Source organism: Clytia hemisphaerica, unplaced genomic scaffold (assembly GCF_902728285.1).
Source record: "Clytia hemisphaerica strain Z4C2 unplaced genomic scaffold, Clytia hemisphaerica genome assembly, whole genome shotgun sequence".
Classification (NCBI taxonomy): domain Eukaryota; kingdom Metazoa; phylum Cnidaria; class Hydrozoa; order Leptothecata; family Clytiidae; genus Clytia; species Clytia hemisphaerica.
In genome coordinates, this window is record NW_027103288.1 from 1 (window position 1) to 18883 (window position 18883).

The 18883-nt window shown below is 33.3% G+C and overlaps 3 protein-coding genes across 3 annotated transcripts; 1 reads left to right on the forward strand and 2 right to left on the reverse strand.

The window, feature by feature from the left end:
- Positions 1 to 5770: 5770 nt before the first annotated feature.
- LOC136808828 (autophagy-related protein 13 homolog) lies at positions 5771 to 7150 on the reverse strand. Its single transcript, XM_067065381.1, has one exon. It carries the CDS (start codon positions 7148 to 7150, stop codon positions 5771 to 5773), a length of 1380 nt encoding a protein of 459 aa, XP_066921482.1.
- A 2251-nt stretch (positions 7151 to 9401) lies between these two features.
- LOC136808811 (teneurin-3-like) lies at positions 9402 to 10568 on the forward strand. The gene is made up of 2 exons (XM_067065358.1): positions 9402 to 9524; positions 10066 to 10568. Exons 1-2 carry the CDS (start codon positions 9459 to 9461, stop codon positions 10432 to 10434), a joined length of 435 nt encoding a protein of 144 aa, XP_066921459.1. The 5' UTR covers positions 9402 to 9458; the 3' UTR covers positions 10435 to 10568.
- Positions 10569 to 13162: 2594 nt separating this feature from the next.
- On the reverse strand, positions 13163 to 15220 carry LOC136808890 (UDP-galactose translocator-like). Its single transcript, XM_067065459.1, has 2 exons — positions 14985 to 15220; positions 13163 to 14661 (listed from the first exon to the last, which is right to left on the reverse strand). Exons 1-2 carry the CDS (start codon positions 15174 to 15176, stop codon positions 13849 to 13851), a joined length of 1005 nt encoding a protein of 334 aa, XP_066921560.1. The 5' UTR covers positions 15177 to 15220; the 3' UTR covers positions 13163 to 13848.
- Positions 15221 to 18883: the final 3663 nt, after the last annotated feature.

Here is an 18883-nt window from a genome sequence, read left to right on the forward strand (position 1 = left end):
TTGGACTTTTCCATAATGGTTGTTTTTTCATTCAAAACATATCAATAGCAATGCCACCATCAAGCAGGTTCAATTTCAATAAATTGATTTTGAAGCCGGAACTATTTAAAAGTCGCCGGAAAACCTATTTCGCCGGAAAGACAGTCTTTCTTGAATTTCTCGAGCTGTATTATATTTTTATAAATTTTGCACAATATTAATAGACAACCTAAAAGGGACGAGCCCGATTTTCGAAAAACATTTTTCCGGCCGAAAATGCGGAAATATGCCGGAAAAACTTTTTGACTTTTTTCTGATTTTCATGTATAGTTTTTTTGATTTTTTTGCAGAAAGATGCCGATTTCGATTTTGAGAAAAAAATTTTCCGGTTCGGAAATCGCCGGTTTGCAGATTTTCATTGTTTTTTCCTTGTATTTTTTTCAACACAAAACATTATTGAAACATGCTCACCATCAGCTGATGCAATTGTCGATAAACTGATTTTTTGCGACCGACGTTCCTTTTATTTTTTCCCGCACCCTCGCCCCCCCCCCCCCCATCAACAATGGGTTTGTGTATTTTCGCTAAATGCTATATTTTCTGACTGATTTTTTTCATTTTTCTTTTCGCATTGCTATCAATGCTAACTAACTTTCATCATCAGGTAGGTCCATTCAGCATGTTGCTTGTTGTTATTAAGTTTTAGTTTTTTTTCTGCAAGTAACTTTGACTACACTATTGTACGCATGAAAGTTCTACATTAATAAAAATTAAGTTTTAAATTTTGTGATAAAAATGATAAAAATTCCTCATTAAGTGTAGTCGAAATTTGTAGATTTGGATTTGTAGAATCGGATTTGTCGATTCGAATACTATTTTTTATGGTAATATTTTTATGTGAATAATTTTTGTGATGTTGTAATTTTGTTATAATATTTTATGCTCACTATTTAGTACTTTTTATTGGCTGTAAATTTATGAATAACTTTAAATTATGTAATTTATTTAAATGGTTTACAAAAAAAAGCTGAAAAATTTGATCACGAATTGCAAAAAGTTAAACCCGTGTACCGTAATATAAAATCCCTAAATTGTTCATGCGACTCGTGGATATAAGAATTGTTGTTCAGCATTTTTTTAAGACACCCTATTCTCGTATGATTAATATTAATTGTAGGGGGTGGAATAAGCAGGGGGCGGCGGGTACTCAAGATAAAAATCAACAAAATGAGGCGGGGGGGAGGGGGTCATTCATAATTAAGAGCTATTGACCTGATTTTGCTAAAAGTCCCTAGGAAAATGTTTTTGGCCAATTTTGGCACTTCGTAGCATAAAGGTCATAAAATGGTCATTATAAAGTGATATGGGGATGATTTTTTCTCCAAAAATTGCAAAATGACCCCTAAAATGACCCCCCCCCTGCAATTAATAATCACACAAGAGTAAATCTAAATCCAGGGCTTGATTGAATATTAAATTTAACTCAAAGTTTCAAGTTTAGATCTTTTGCTTTTAAAGGTACAAACTTGCTACATACTTGTCAAGAAGCAAAGATTTAGTCTAGAAAAAAAGAGTTTTATTTGGTCACCTTAAGGAAATCAATCTAGGTAAAAATTCGTAAAGATTAAAAAAAATTTTCCCCGCCACGAAATAAGTTCTTAGTCAAATTTCTTTTATCATTTTGTAAAATAACCTCAAATTTTTGTATTTTAGGCAAAAAATATCAATTTACCAGGGCGTTCGCCGCTTCAAAATTCTTTTAGGATTTTTGCTTTTCCATTACCGAACTAATTCCATTAATTTAGCTCGTATGTTTCTTAATCGAACGATTGATAAAAACTTTTTTATTTGAAGCTCTTTCTTGACCAGATTTCTTTGTCAGTGTAAAAGGCTGCATACGTAAAAGAATTCAAAACCAATGATGGTTATTTGGTCACGATTTTGGTCAAAACTGTTAAATTTTAAGGAAAGATTATAGAGGTTGCTAGGCCATTACATGTCTCGGACACTTTCTAGTCTTTTGATCTTTTCTCAGCACCCATTCATGCCATGTTAATTGTTAGAATGTTATGAACGGTGATCGTTTTAGTTTTACTTCAAAGGGCTGTAACTTTTTATCCAAGAGAGATATGCAAAATCTGAACATAGATTTGAAATCAGCAAGAATTAAAATTTTCTAAATAGCCTGATGTCACAATTTTTGAATGAATAGAATAAATCTTAATTTTCTTATCTTCCTTTCTCTTCTTCAATTTTCAATTTTTCAGAAATCTTTTATCCTTTAGAATACTCTCCTTAGAAATATCTTTCCAACGGTGTATAACTTTCTAGTATAGCATAAATGGATGCTGAAAAATTGCTCAAAAACTAAAGTGATGTCCACATACTTTTGACAAAGACTTTAAATGATAGTTTTTTTACAACCCCTTGTTAGGGTACTCTTAGGTGCCAAATAAACGGGGGGGGGGGGTTCGAATAAACGGGGGTGGAAATTTTTTTCAAACCAAATAACGGGGGGACCTTATTACCGGGGGGGGTGGAAAATGGACTTTTAAAAACCTAAAAGGGTCAAAATAGACCAAATTTAGGCTTTTTAGAGTAAAACAAGAAACTTTCCTTTTGGGAGCTGGGAATTTTTTCAAAAATTTATAAACGGGGGGGGGGGTCCTAATAACGTCCGGGGGGGTTGGAAAAAAATCGAAAAATTAACAAGCGGGGGGGGGCCGTTTATTTGGCACCTAAGAGTAAGGGTAAAGCGCCCGACTACGGGGCAAAAGGTTATTGGTTCGTAGCTCTGCCGGAGTCATACCAAAGATTTCAAAATGGTACATTCGTGCCTCTCTGCTTTATTCTGCAATCGAAGGAATTCGTCGAGTGTAAGTCAAGAAATTCAGGGAAATGGGCGCCTTCATCCCCTAATTTAATTCATTTTTTTGGAGAACAGTAATGTAAGAAAAACTTTTCCACTCTGTATAATGTTTCGTAGCATCATGAACATCAAAACGACTGGAAAGTCATCTCCTTTGTATTTTTGTGGAAAGCACTGATAGCTTTGTTGCCTCCTTGTTAGAAACATAAAATGAAACAATAAATTTTAATGATATACCTCTTGGGAATATCTTGCTAACAACGTCAAAACTTCGACAAAATTCTCTGTTGTTCTACTCTTCTCAAGTCTTATATCTACATCACAACAACGATAACAGAGGCAAAACTCCGAGTAATATTTTTAAATTTTGACTCAAAAGTATGGAATAGATTTAGAGAGTATGAGATTCAAATTATGATATTCTTATGACACAGGCTCTCAACTTTGGCATACTATTTTTTAAAGTCAGAAAAAAACTATTGGAGTGACAAAAGGGATTCAAAAGTATACACGCAGTTGAAATTCTGCATTTCAGCGTTGAAAAATGTTGATATAAAATATATTGTAAAATTCGAGAATAATTCTTTTGTGAATTACGAGTAATGTCAAGCTCTATCAATCCTTTTAGGTAAGTAGTTTAAAGAAATAAAATTGTGACGGAATATTGTCAGATTTTTTGTACCAGTTTTGAAATACAGGCTTCAAAGACTCAATAGAAGATAAACGTCCAGTCGTTGATATGTTCATGGTAGCATATATATTATCAGCACGATAAAAAGTTAGAATTAACCAGATATTTTGAAAGTGGCTTCCTCTTATACCTTCGGAGAGACAGAGAATTCCTTAAAAAGAATGATCCCATCATAGAAACAAAACCTGATAGGGAACAAAGTTATCTCACATGTGACATAAAATGTATCAAGCATATTTTATCCAGATAGTAAAAGAAGATAATGTGACCTATTTACAATAAACATCTAGTATATTATATAATAATTATAGTTAAAGATTTTATGTAACAAAATTCGAATCAATAATAAAAAAAGCTCTAGGTTCATTTATCAATGACTTTAATTTGTTTTTAAGCTTTAAATATCAGAGTGTTCTAAACCATTTAAAAAACTTGTTTATGAAAGTGCAGTGCCGTAGCAACTGGGGGGGGGGGCAAGGGGGGGCTATGCCCCCCCCAATAATTTTTTCAAAAATGGTTATTTTGCAAAATGCAAAGTTTTTCTTTTTTAATTTATCATAATTGTCTTTATGTGCATGTTTTGAGTGTATTTTTAAGCAATCTAGAGCTCAAATTTTCAAAATTCCCCCCCTCGGCCCAAACCATGGTTGGCCCTCGCGGTGTAACTAAACTTCAGCCCCCCCCCAATATGAAAATGCTTCCTACGGCACTGGAAAGTGGTTACTCACTTTAAAACTACCTTCGTAAGAAAAATAACGACAGACGAATACTTTTAGACTGATAAAATGATATCATTAATAACGTTCTCGAAAATTGTATCTAAAAATGACTTGTGGTCAATATATTTATAATGGATAAAATTATGATACTACTTATGAACATAAAATACAAAGATTAGGTTATATTAATATTGACATATTGAATACGTCTAAATTGTAGCAAAATTTTTGTTTTGAACACTTCAAATACACGCTTTTTTTATGAAAATATTCTTTATAAGAATGTCCATGATGAAAATGGCCAAAGAATTAAAAATAATGCTAAGAATATCACCATCATGGAATTTTGCTACTCAAGCTAAGAATGCCATTTTTAAAGGCATTTTCAATTAAAAATTGTCAATTACCCCCGAGTAAGGCCCACTCCTTTCACAGAAATGCCATTTTATGCTTGAGACGTATGTACTAAATGTTAAATCTAGGCTGAATTAGGATCCTAACTTAAGAATGCTGTAAGAATATTTTAGGATGATTTTCCCCAAAAAGTTAAGAATATATCCATGATGAAATGGATTTACACCATTTTTATAAAAAAGCGTGTATATCACATTTCAATGGTCTTCTTCTATTTTATTTCAGTAGGTATTTTTGCTTGAAAAACTCCACTCTAAAGTACCAGGTGTTGCAAAAAAGTGTACAATTTGAAAACTAGAATGTTATCATAAACATTTTGATTTTGGAAAGCACAAACTTAAATTTTTTCTCAGTCACTAGGAGAGAGAGTGCGTTTTTATTGTTGCATGATGGTCAGCCACTTTAAACTTTTAATACCGTATTACTTGGAGTAAATGCCTCGGGCGTCTATCAAATTTTTTGGATTTTAGGAAGGCGTTTATTCGAGACGAGGGGCGTTTATTTGGCTTTTTTTCGTTTTCTTTCAGTACAATTATGTAATTTTAGAGATCGAAAAATTGGTCAAAATTAGTATTCATACCAAAAGAATTCATATATTAGCAAATATTCAAGTATGATTCCCTATTATATGATTCTGCTCTAAACGTTCATTCGAAGAGGGCGTTTATTTGAGGGGGCATTTATTGAACATTTTTTCTTTTTTAGGGAGGGGCATTTATTGAAGGAGGTATCTAAAAGAAGGGGGCGTTTATTCGAAGTAATACAGTAGTAATCAAAATCATTCGACTTTCTTCTTTGATAATCATTAACATAGCATTAGTTTTAGCATAATCGTTAGCATTTTCATATCTCTTGCTAAATCATGAGAAATCATTATTCAATAGCTCAAAATTTTGGTCAACCTTCCAATTCTGAAAAGATTAGAGTGATAACATTTTCTAGTTTCTCAGAATCTTTAACCAATTTTTTTAATCTTTTGAAACACCTGGTAGTTTCAATTTTGATTAAAAAAATTATATTTATCGCTTTGACTTAAAAGATTAGGGTATGAGAAATTCTTTTAAAAGCTAAATACTTCAAAATTTCTTGTAATACAAATCAGATGCTTTTCTCAGTTTTCAACGTGTCACTGAAAAATTCCTGATATTCCATGAGCTCTTTCCGACATTTTTCAAGTTGTGCATCAAGATCAATACTTTCTGAGTCTTGGTCCTCTTGTTCTAAAGATGTGAAAATATCAAGAGGAACTGGCGATTGACATTGTTTATACAAATTTCCAACTGTATCATCTTCTGAGAAAAAGGCTGGTCTGAGTTCAACAAGAACAAAATCATCTTCAAACCCCACAGCTTCTGCTTGTCTATAAATTTCTGTAGACTGTCTTTTATTCATTGGCAAGCTTTTAAAATTGGATTCCTGCTTTGTACCTTTGTCATGGTCTAGATTTGCATCCACATTATCTGTAGGTGATTTTCCTGGTAACAGAGATTGGAAAGGTGGTGTTGGTGGTAGTTTTGGTAAGTCTAAGGGCTCCAAATTAATATCACTCAAAGTAAAGGGCTCAACAAATGCTGCGATTTGACGTAATCCATCTTCATGGCCAATACTAGCAGCAACAGATGAAAAGTCAACAGGAGAAGTCACTGAATGTTTTGTCTTTGATTGTACATTTGATGACGTAGAGTATGTACTGTTTATCCATTCCTGGTCTGAAACTGCTAATGCTAGTTCATTTTCAAACATATCAATTGATTGGAAAGCTGATTTGCTAAGTCCACCATCTTTCTCATTAAAAAGTGGTAAAAGAGAATCAGGATCACTAATTTTATATGTGTGGGCATGAAAAGATCCACTCAACCAAACTTTTGATCTGTACATTGTTTTGATATTGACGGTGCCAATAGGGGTTTTAACGAATCCGATTGATAAACTGTTATGGAGTTCATATTGATGTAAGGAATAAACTTCTGTATGCACTTTGAAAAACAAAGAAAAGTCTTTCTCATTTTTCTTTGCCAAGTTGAAAGAAGGTAGTACCCTGGATATTGATAGCACAGATTTTAGTAGAATGCCAAGTCTATTATATATAGAAAAGTGGTTTTTATGTTTTGGATCCTTGTTTTCCAAATTAGTTGATAATTGCCATGTTTCTAGAATTATGTAATTTCCATCAAAAGTGCGCAGTATGATATCTAAACTTATTGGATCCCATAATGTTGGTATTTTCTTGCCATAAATATCTCGTACTTTTGCTTGAAGTCTACGGTTAGCCTCACATTCATGCAATGCAATGTTAAACCAATCTTGTCCTTTTGCGGCTGGCTTGCATCTTGTTTTGTTATGGATACCAATTCGAGAAGATACAATAGCTTGTAATGACTTTAAAACGAAAAATTTAATATACTTTTCAACTTCTTTGTGAGCTGCATCAATAACATTCTTTTGATGTACAGATTTTTTCTTGTCTTCGACACTCATGTTTTTTCTCTCATTATTTATTTCATCAGCTTACATCTCCACTTCTGCCAGTCTGCTCTGGTTTCTTTTTCTTTGTTGGTGAGACAGTACTTTCGAATTTATTTTTTTCTGAAAATCTACCATCTTTGTTATTGTGTCCCAGACTCTTTTTCCACGACCGGGTTACCCCGTATGTTAGGCTCTTTTGGCCGGCGGCTAATTTTTAGGCCCGATTACGCCACCCGGACTGCCTGGTGTGTAGTGTAGCGGATTTTTTTCCGATACAAACCTGCAAGATTTACATTTGAGAATCTAGTATATAAAGATTAAAGAAACGGTTTATTTGTTTTCAAAACTTTCCTGTTTACGCTTTCATCATCGGTCAGTGATGATTTGAGAATCTCTACTCTCTACACTTTTTTATCTCTGCTGAATAATTTACTCAATTTCAAGGTGTCAAAGTAGTAAAAATCGTGTATAACGCCTAAAATACCTCAATTGCATCCTACACGTTTTTTATAAGGAACACGTTTATAAGGAACTTGAGGCTGAAAATGGTCCAAAAGTAAGGAATTGTTAAGGAACTGGTCAGGCTCACATCACAATAAGAAATCAAGTTAGAGAACAGTTGGGTTAAACTTGAACTTTCAGTTTCACACTTTTCGACTTTTCTAATAACCTAAACAAAAAGATGATAAAATCATGTTGCTGAAACGACATTCAAATGTGTCAAAAAGAGAAAATTTACAGAGATTATACTGGGGGGGGGGTTTCATGGTTGGTGGAGGAGCTGAATCGGCCCTTTTTTCGGACGGAGTGGCGGAATTTGGCGAAAATTTAGACGGAATTACGGAAATTGGGTTCTCTGACGGAGACGGAAAAACGGAATTTAGCCAAAAAATTTGCGGAATTTCGGAATTACCAATTAGTAAAAGATATTCAAAATTTGCGGAATTTTCGACAAAAATATTGAATTTCAAAGGAATTTTCGGTGACGGAATTTTGGTTCAATTTAAGACGGTTTGACGGAAATTGGAGAAAAATTTGGCGGAATTGCGGAATTGGGTACCCCCTGAAACCCCCCTATACTTGAACAGAAAAATAAGAACAAGATATTAACAACAATTCGAGGCTGAAAGTGCAAAAAAATAAGAAAATCCAAGCCTCAGAAAAATTTTGCTGGTTCTTATATATAAAAAAATGTATCTAAGTAAATGTGATCTAGTGAGCCGGGGGAGTAGCTTTCATTCAATTGTTCTCGCGCAAGTGGTGCGAATTCTTTCGTACCAATAAACTGTCATTAATCAAAAGTCGATTTTATGTTTTTACCAATTTCACTTATAAATTAGCCTCAAAATTTTTTAAATTTCCCGATGTTCTAAGCCGCATCGCATCGATGTAAGCCATATATACTGAGTATCAGAGTTTTCAAAGAGCATATCAACCTCTGACGACCAAGTATACAAATTTTATCGCACACGTGTCAATCTAATCTTTGTAGAAAGAATCAAAGATGAAGATAGAATATTATCATATTAATGTCTAGCAAAAAAACTGTGGGTGGGTTTAAATGTAGGGAAGAATCGATATTTCGATATGTGCTTTTCACGGTATTTAAGTCGAGAGGTGAAACACTCCGAAAATAAACGTACGTGATTTTTTGATTTTACTGATTTTTGTTTCATTTATTTGATTTCTTTGATTTTATTGATTTCGACCTTGAATTTATTTTGATTTTGCTTTTATTGGTTTTTCTGATGTTGGCTCTGATTTTTTTGATTTTGAAAAAAAGTGTACGTGATTTTCCCGAGTGTTTTATCCCTTGTTCTAAGTGTTTAGCTTGCGTGTTTAGCTTGCGTGTTTAGCTTGCGTGTTTAGCTTATCCGTTTTTAATTTTTGTATAAACTACCTTCAACCGAAAAAAGAAATAGATGCCAAAAATATAGATGCAAAGGACACATTTATTTCTTAAATTATATCACTTATTCATTGCCAAGTATTTAAAAAATATATATAGTCAAGAAGTATAAAACCTTCAACTACTTAAAATGGAAACAATATATATATAACTTTGGTTTTTTCCTACTACCAAAGGAACGTCAAAGTCAATTACCATAACAAATTTGTACATGACCGGAACCATTAGGAGTTATCAAATGTCGATTATATCTTGAAAATGGAAGGCAACGATCAATATCTAAATCTGATTTTAGACACATCTACGTAAATCAATTTTTTATCATATCAAGCTCGATATCAAGTTGAAAAACAAGTAACAGAGTACATACAATCAGGTCACAAAGTCACAATTAAATTTAAATCTTGAAATATGGCTTCGTCTAAATATATCACCATCATTATCTTTGTATTGATTTTGAAATTACTGAGTGCAGATGTAAGTATTTTAATCATTTTGAATTAGCTAATCATCATATTCTTATTCGGTATTTATTATGGCGTATATTTTGTTTTGTCTTACAAAATTATTTTTGCAAAATATCTACACAAAAAGCTCGTCGGAATAAAAATTTTCACGGTGGTCAAAATAAGCTTTTTTATTACCACTTACTTAATGACTTAAATCCATTATCCTGTTCTTTATTATTCTTTTAGCTTTAGAATAATTTTACTGAACATACATGGGGAGGGGTGGAGGAAATAGTATCTGCCTTGTCCAGGGGTAAACATGCTCTGTTTGAAGGGTAATTCTGAATGTCCAGTGGGTCAACCGATGGTTGTCAGGGGGTTAGACCTGCTGTCCGGGGGGGGGGTCAAAAGTCACAAACACAACGTCCGGGCGGGGTTAATTTTCAAAAGATAATTCATATCCTCCATCCCCAATTCAATTTTTTTGGAAAAGCCCCTTGTTATTCACGTGTGCGTGCGTTATTTTGTCACGAGGTCATTGAAATATTTTTTGTTCCCATTCTTACCAGGCATGTAGTGCAAATGGAAGTTATTGTGAGAAGGATTCAGATTGCTGTACAACCACAGATTGGTGTGTCGGCACACCACCGAATTATTCGGGAGCATGTTGCAGCACCGGTGCTTCAGATCATGGTGCGACTTGTAATGATCACACTGATTGCTGCTCTGGATCTTGTAGTGGAACACCAAAACTTTGTGAATGTAAAACCAATGGCTCTGACTGTACGTCCGACATTGAATGTTGTTCATATTTATGCAATATTGTTTCCACGCAGCCCATCGAACGTAGATGCGTAGAACAACAAGATGACCCGATTGGAATGGTTATAGGTGGAGGAAGTACAGGTCAAGCGACACAACAACCTCTTTCTACTTAAACTGGAGGTTAGAGCAAAACCATACATACCAAACTCAAACCCAGTCCCTTAATTCGTTTTTTATTGCTCTAATAACACTCACAAACGTTAATCAATAAAATTAAAGAATGTTGCAAGTCACTCTGGGTAGGAGATCGTCAAATATTTAACAAATACTATATTTAGCTGAAAAAAATTATAATCATTGTAAATATCTAATAAAAAAAACTACACTGTGTCCGGATAAAAGAATAACGGGACTTTCTATTCAAATAAAAATTTTAACAATTTAAGTTATGGAGTCTTTTAAACTTTTAAGTTAATTTCATACTCGGGCTTCGTCTTCTAATAAAAAATTGTTTCCACATAAAAAGGGCGCAGGGCCAGACTAACTTTTGCTAAAATTTTGCCAGAGGCGGTTATAATTGTCCAGAACATGCTTGACAAACTAGCTTTTGAAAAAAATGTTTTTGCGGTTGAATTTTTTTTTTTGAATTTATTTTATCTCTATGTAAAAATCAATTGGAAATAGTGTTGTGTTGTTTACGGATGCATCAAGACAATCAAAGAGTACTAAGTAGTCAATATTTTTTCCTCGCAATTTTAATGACCAAAATTTGATGACGTTTATAAAGAGAGAAGAGGAAGAGATTGAGGATTTGGAGAATATTGAAACTGGACGATAAAATTATGATTTACAAAGAACTTTTTTTAGATTTTTGGCCAAAATATAGCAGTTACCTTTTTTGAAAAATTAAATTTCATGGTTTATTAAGGACATTGATTCCGTATGACAAAATAGGGCTCTTGTATTTGCAATTTGTATTGAATTTTTGAAATTCTAATAAAACTCACAAGGTCTGGGGAAGTTAAAAATGGGCTTTTCCAGAGAAAATTTGAACGTGGGTGGGGGGGTGGTGGAGGATATAACATAACATTTTTTAGATATTTACCCCCCCCCCCCCACAGACATTGTGACCCCCGGACAGCAGGTCTAATCCCCCGGACAAACACCAGTTGACCACCTGGACATTCAAAATTTCCACTAAATAGAGCAAATTTACCCCCCTGACAAGGCAAATTTTAGTGTTAGATTTTTTACTACCCCACGGACATAGTGTCCACCCCCCATGTACAAACATTTTCTGGAAGCACCCAATACACGAAAAACATTAGTGGAAATTCAAGAAAAGGGGCTATTAAACACTCACAAAATAGAATGATGGGGCTACGATAAAACATAAATATTCAAACTATTTATAGAAATCCCTGCACTTTTTTTTCTTTCGAGAAAATAAAATATGTTATGAAGTACAGAACGAAACTATTGAAAAATTTTAGCATGAATAAATATTAATTAAAGTTAAAAATATTTTATGAAAACCTTCTAGACTTATTATCTGACGATAGAAATAGAAAAGATACTCATAGCGTAATGTTTGTATTTAGTTTGTTTGTCTCATCTATAAACTTTTATCAACTTGAAATTTAAGGTCACCTAGAAGTTTTGAATAAAAAACCTATTTCATTGCTATAAAAAAAACTTAAAAAAAAAGAGAATGTTATAATGAATCATATACCTATCATAGTATAAGAAAGCCGCGGCTGGAATGATAACATCTGAATTTCTGTTATTCTATCTCTGTCGTATTTGTTGATCAAGAAATCAGTAATGTAGCATCTTTAATGGTAAATTTTATTGGTTTGTCGTTAATACTTACTTCTCAGTGCGTTTTAGACATTAATGATATGCTCTTTTGATAATACACTTGCATTATGAAATCATTGCAAAGGAAAAATCAACACTAAGAAATTTAAACAAGCACAAAATGGCTGGGCTGAAAGAACTAAAAAATTAATGAGGTGCCTCGAAATGCCTTCGCAATATTTCAGTGAAATCTTTTTAGAAATCAATGGATAATACTGTGAAAATTTCGAGCCAGCACCTTCAAAATTTATCATTTAAACTGACAGGAAAGTTGTCATCTTGAAAATAGTTCTTATAATTTCAATTAATCGAAAAACTATTGTTTCCACAAAATACCCCTAAAATATGTCCAAAATAAGTTCAGGTGTTCTAATGGATACAGATTCAAAGATATCTAACAACAACAAAACTTTTTGTGAAGGAAAATAAGAGAAAAATTTCAAAAACTATCTACCAATAATAAACTGAGCATCTTGATGTTCTTATAAAGCTCGGAGACAGAGATGGAACAGCAATAACTGAAAAGACAACGCGGTACATATTCCAGCCGCGGCTTTCTTATACTATGTACCTATCTATTAACCAAATTCCATTTTAAAATTAATTCAAAATATTTATTAACAATACGTATAATGGCCTGTTAAAACTCGGAGACATGGGCTACGTAATATTTATCACACGGTACAGAGTACAATATGGTATATATTTTTCTCGTTCAGAGTTTTCTATATCTTCCTCGCCTTATATCCACTACTGTACGAGTGAAAGTGTGATAACTGGTTTATCATCGACTTGAAAAATATATCAACAAACAACTTTCTCTCGTTTGTCTTCTCTATGCTTTTAGATTCTGTTTCGAATGCTCATATCATGGAAATGTCAAAACACTCTTATTTTGACCATTTTTGAGAGGAAAACGAAAACATTTCTGGGAATAAATTTCGGTAAAAGATACAACAAGTTCAAAATACGATATCTCGCTTACCAGACCCCTTTTATAAACGCAGTCTTGTATTTGCAGGGCACAATATGAAATACAGCATTTATGCCAATTTTCAGACTGCTTATATTTTTCATGTCGATGATAATTAGTATTATTCTAATTACAAGAAAATGTAACTATTTTCAAAATATCTTAAGCATCAAATCAAAAATGGGCCCCGAACGAATAAATTGGTTAAAAAACCTGAAAACGTTCGGCTAAAATTACAAACACCACCTTAAAGATAATATCTATTCTTCATGACATAATGATGCATATATTATTATTTATTCGCTTAAATATTAAAATAATAAAGTATAAAAATATAGGAATGGATCTTGTCAGCCTTTCAAATTGCTAGGGTGTCTAATAAAGTTATTTTTCAAAATCCCGAATTGATGCAGTTTTCTTTGCCATTTTGTTATTTTTCTGTTCTATTTCTATAAGTTTCAACTAAAATTTGAAATCAGAAATAAAAATTTCGAGGTTAAAATGTTTTAAACAGAAAGGAAACTCGATTTTCCAATTTAAAAAGGCCATAAGGACAACACTGTGTCACAGACCCGGTGGAGTCCCAACTCGCTGGAATTGTGGGCTTGGAACAATAGAATTTTTATCCCCTTCGAGATTTTGACAGAAATCCTACAGGCGGGAGGAAAAAATCCACGGAAGCTGTGAGACAGGGGCGTATAAGGCGATAGTTCGACAGGCGCCGCTTTTATAAAGATGACAGGAAACAATATTTCTATTGACTGTACAAATAAATAGCAGTCATGACTAAAACAGTTCCCAAAACAAATTGAATGCTCAGTATGAAATTGAACAAATAAATTGAAACAATACAGGAGACAATTATCGCAAAGGATGTAGCAAAACCCTTCAGAATGTTGTCTGCATACTTGACAACGACTGCTACTAACAAGCCACCAAAAGCTTGCATTAAGATGATAATCCAAACCAATAAAGTGTATCCAAAGAAAACACCTTTCTCTTGGATCTTGGAGTAATCGCTAACCATCATACCTCCTATTCCAAGAAGGACGCCAACGGATCCCATCTGGATATTACGTAACCAGACACTACCAGCTGGACCCTTTCCACTACCCTTCAAAATCTTCTCGAAATAAACACCAGCAAATCCAGAACATAAACTGGATACTAAAACAGCTATGAATCCAACGTAGGGGTTTTGTCCAGATACTTCAGTTTTCTTGGCTTGGAGCATGCTAGGTTGTAATTGTACCATGGCAATACCGACAAATAACATGAAAAGGGAAACCCATTGTTTAGACGAGAGCTTCTTGCCAAGCATGAAAACAGAGAAGAGAGCAGTGGTCAAAACTTTCAATTGGTACGTTACTTGGAATGTGGCAGCATCCAGATTAGATATAGCAACGTATTGTAAATTGTTTTGGATGACATAGACCAGAGAAGGGACGGCAACTTTCAAGGTCGTTAGTGGATCACCGATAATGTTGGTGTAAAGCATATTCAACCAACGATTCACATCCTTCACTTCATTGTATGTTAACACCAAACAAACGAGAACTTTCAAAAGCTGAAAAACAAGGATGATGAAAAATGATACAAAATTATGTTAGCTTCTACTTTCTCGGTTCTTATTTAAAGTATCATCATTTAGAGTCTAGAATTCACCGGGATAATTTCAAGTATATAAGTCTAGCTTATAACGAGAAAGCCTGAAGGCTTTGAGACTACACGCTGCTCAGATTTGCGCAAGCTGCCGATCGATTTCTAGATGACCAGAGATGTAGCCATGAGTTCGCATTTTCGAGGTTTTTTGGTCCTAAATCAATTTAAAATCTAAAAAGTGAAGTATTCTTTAAAAGAAAAGTGCATGGCATTAAATTTGAAACATACCTCAGCAAAGACAACAGCAGTGCTGGATATATACATGTCACCACTTAATGTTCTGGAGTATCTGATGGTCAAAATGAGTGATGCGTTTTGGAAGATGAGGATGACCAAACTCCAATATTTCATGTTTGATGAAGTCTTGTTTTGCACCATCGCGTCTGCTCCCTTTTCACCACTTTCTAAATCCTTTTTCATAACCAATTTTTTTTTTATCTATTTTATTTATTTATTGCAGTATTAAACCTGGATTAAAAAAAAAGAGATTGTAATTTATCATTTTGCCTACTAACTAGTACAAGGTGCCAGATATGAAAATAATATAAATTCTTTAGATGAAGTTTCTGTACTCCTATGAAATTTTGAAAAATCAAACCTGATCAAACTAACCTTTCGAGCGTGCAAAATTTTAAATTTTCAAGCTGTCAGCGCGCAACATTTTTTTCAGAAAATAGACCTGTTTGGTTACATGTTTTATTATAAGCAAGTGTATGCCCCTTGGTCAGGCTCGAGAATGCTTTCAACACATCCAGGTATATCATTATGCTTATTATATGCTTATGAGTTATTATGCTTTTGATTCACCCAACCCAATTTTTTTATAAAAATCTCAGAAATTTTGAAAAATATTTTAGGCTGGTGTATGCTTATGCTCATGCTTATGTTATGCTTAGGAAGTCTACAAATCTGAGCCTTCATATGTTTATAAGCGTTATGCTTGTAAAAAAACATGTATTTCATCATAAACTCAAGAAAAAGGAATCTTTAGATAAAGCTAATTAAATTCTACAATTTTTAGACCCATTTCTGGGTTGCCATCTTGAATCAGTGTTTTTCTCTGAAATCTGCTGCCTCATTGTTCATTCAAAACGTTACATCATCATTATATCAAAAGAAAACTTAGAACCGTACTTTCCGTTTCTCTTAACTTCTACGGCTAGCAAAGAAGCCAATGGGAGAAATATAGCTTAGAAGATTGCTATGTAAAAAAATGACTAAACACCTCTACCTGAACCCATGCTCAACGTGTATGTACGTCTGCCAGGCCAAAAAGGCTAAATTGATGGCCAAAAGTGTAAACCTAACTTTGAAGGGTCATTTATTAGATATTACCCCTGGCATAAAAGAGATTGATTTGTATATGTAATCACATGATAACGAGTGCAATTCGAATATAATTTGCACGAGTGATTTTTTTGTTATTAATTTTCCGAGTCCGAAAGGACGAGGAAAATTCGAAACAAAAAAATCACGAGTGCAATTTTCGAATTGTACGAGTTATTATGTGATTACGAGCTAATCGCACAATGGCTGTCACTACTTTTTCCCAGTAAGGAAAGTAAATTACAGAAATTACACTGAGAGTTTTATATTTTTCTCTTCTCTTTATGTCTTTCTTTTATTGTTGTTTATTGATTTTCTTTCTCACAAAATAAATTTCGAATGCAATTAAAACGTTCGATGCAAAAAAAATGGAAGAAAAAACATTAAAATCAATTTTGTAAACATTGGCGCGGCATTGGAGAGTGTGATTAACGATTAATTGCTCTCTACAGGATGCAATTAACGATTAATTGCTCTCTTTGAGGGCGTGCCAAATAAGAAAAAATAACCCATCGTGCGATTATATTGTTTAATTTGATGTGCTGTTTACATTCTCAGTATAAAATAATATTTATGGTGCAATTAATTTCACTATTCATCACCGATTTTTTCCACCTGACGGCTTTCCAGCTCCAACCAATCTGAACCAATTCCAATTCTAATGAAGTAATGTAACTTTCACTTTCAGAATAAATAAAATAACAACACATGATAAAACTTGAATGTAGTTGAGACTAAAACACTCTTATAACTGCCCATTGCTTCTAAAACAACCGATTCAAAAAATCAACCTCTTTCATTTATAACGGAGGTTACAGTTCAACAAGTAATAGACACAGGTGTGACTGGTCATGTAAACTATACATTTTTTTATAATAACGAACTATACAAGAACATAAAGCTTCAATGGCCAAAATATCAAGAACAATTAAAGGACATTTTAAGGCTTTGCAAACACCCTGAAAAACTCAATTTCTTAGGAAAATGGACAAAACTACTCACAAAATGGTGAAATGAATCGGAAGGCTTCAAAAATTAAGGATGCTCATAAAAACTGTGTAGACTAGAAAATTGTAATGTGCTTTTAACATTAAAATAGTACAAAACGATCTTTTTAGAAAGTTGTTGTATTGACAAATTATCAATCTAAAACATATAACACATAAATCATGTAAATTTTCATGATTATCCAAAAAGAATATTTACAGAACAACAAAAGCCTTTTAGAGATATGTTCTTATATATTCATGCAATTAATACAAACTTTCAAAACACACAAACTGAAAGCAGTAATTATGATGCCATACATTCTTGCCTACGCAAGAAAATATTAAAACCCCTGTTTTGATATACAAGGTCAAGCGCAACATGTTTGTAAAAGCCACTGTAAATCAGGGGGTTCAGATCAATGTTTCAATTTGATCATTTGACGGTTCTTTTCCCAGGAGGATAATTTACCGTCAACCGAATAAGGATTATTCTTGTACCTTCACTTGTCATTTTTCAGCTTGAATGAGTTTATGTCTAATGACATGGTCTTTTGAAGTGCTTGTTCTAAGAGATAAGCAAATTTAATTATTTTACTTTTCAAGAGAAGTAAATTTAATCTTTCTTCTACAAGATTACACTTTAATAAAATACCAATTATGCATGTAAGTTTTAAATTTTTGCATAGGTTTTGCTCATTTTCAATGCAATCTCACCACACGGCAATTCAGCCACCATAATTTTTGCATACCGTAACTTGGTTTAATGTTGACATCCGTCCTTTAATTCACCCTTTTTATCAGCTGAAATTGATAGAAAGGTTGATACTGTTTTTCTTTGCTTAGTGGTCAGAGAGGAATAATCCTTTTTCAATCAGTGATTCAAGCTTTCATATTATTCCTGTCTCTAAAGAAGGGTGTCAGAATTAGACAGTATAGACCTAAATTTTTATACAAAAATTACGGGAAAAGCATATTTGGACTTTTACCCTATGCTGCACGCAAGCACTTAAGCTAAAGTCCCGCAAAAGCGGGACAAAAATCAGTTTTTTGAAGCCACAAAGAAGATTTTTCAAATTCAGTATGTGAATAAAGCAGTAAAAAATAAAATTTTCTTTTTTTCCTTTTTTTTTGAAAAAGTTCTAGAAATGAAAATAAAGGGATAACAGGGGGGGGGGTCGGTAGTAAAATCTCAGACATATATGAGTAGTAAAAGGATTTTTACAAATTTTTACATACCACCACCCAGACTCTTGGAAGAGGTATTTTACTACCCCCTGGTAATAAAAGCTTTTGGGACAATTTGTCATAAAGACCACCTATTTTTGGTTGCTTTTCGGACTGATTTTACAAAAAAAGCTAAAAATGATTATTTCTGTGACACATTTTTCACTTTGTGCAAAAATTAATGTTTTGCCCTTAGAATGAAAGTCTTTTTTATATTGACAAAAAATCTTGAGAATAAAAAAACAACTTTCCAACAGAATTTTTTCAGAAAAGTCATCCAAAAAATTAAAAGAATTACAAAAATAGCTAAAATTTGCTAATTTTACCAGTTTTAACTACCCAGGTAGTCAAATTTTTTACCACCCATTTTAGTATTTAATAACTACCCTGGGTAGTAAAAGTTTTTTTCGATTTTTCGTCACACCACCACCGTAGTAAACGTCATTATGTCTGAGATTTTACTACCGACCCCCCTGGGGATAATAATAATTGAATACTATCCATTGATGATCCGCGACACTATTGTAAAGCTAGAATCGCTTTGCCTACTCTTCGCTTGAGAAAATGATTGACAGATTGAAGTTTTTC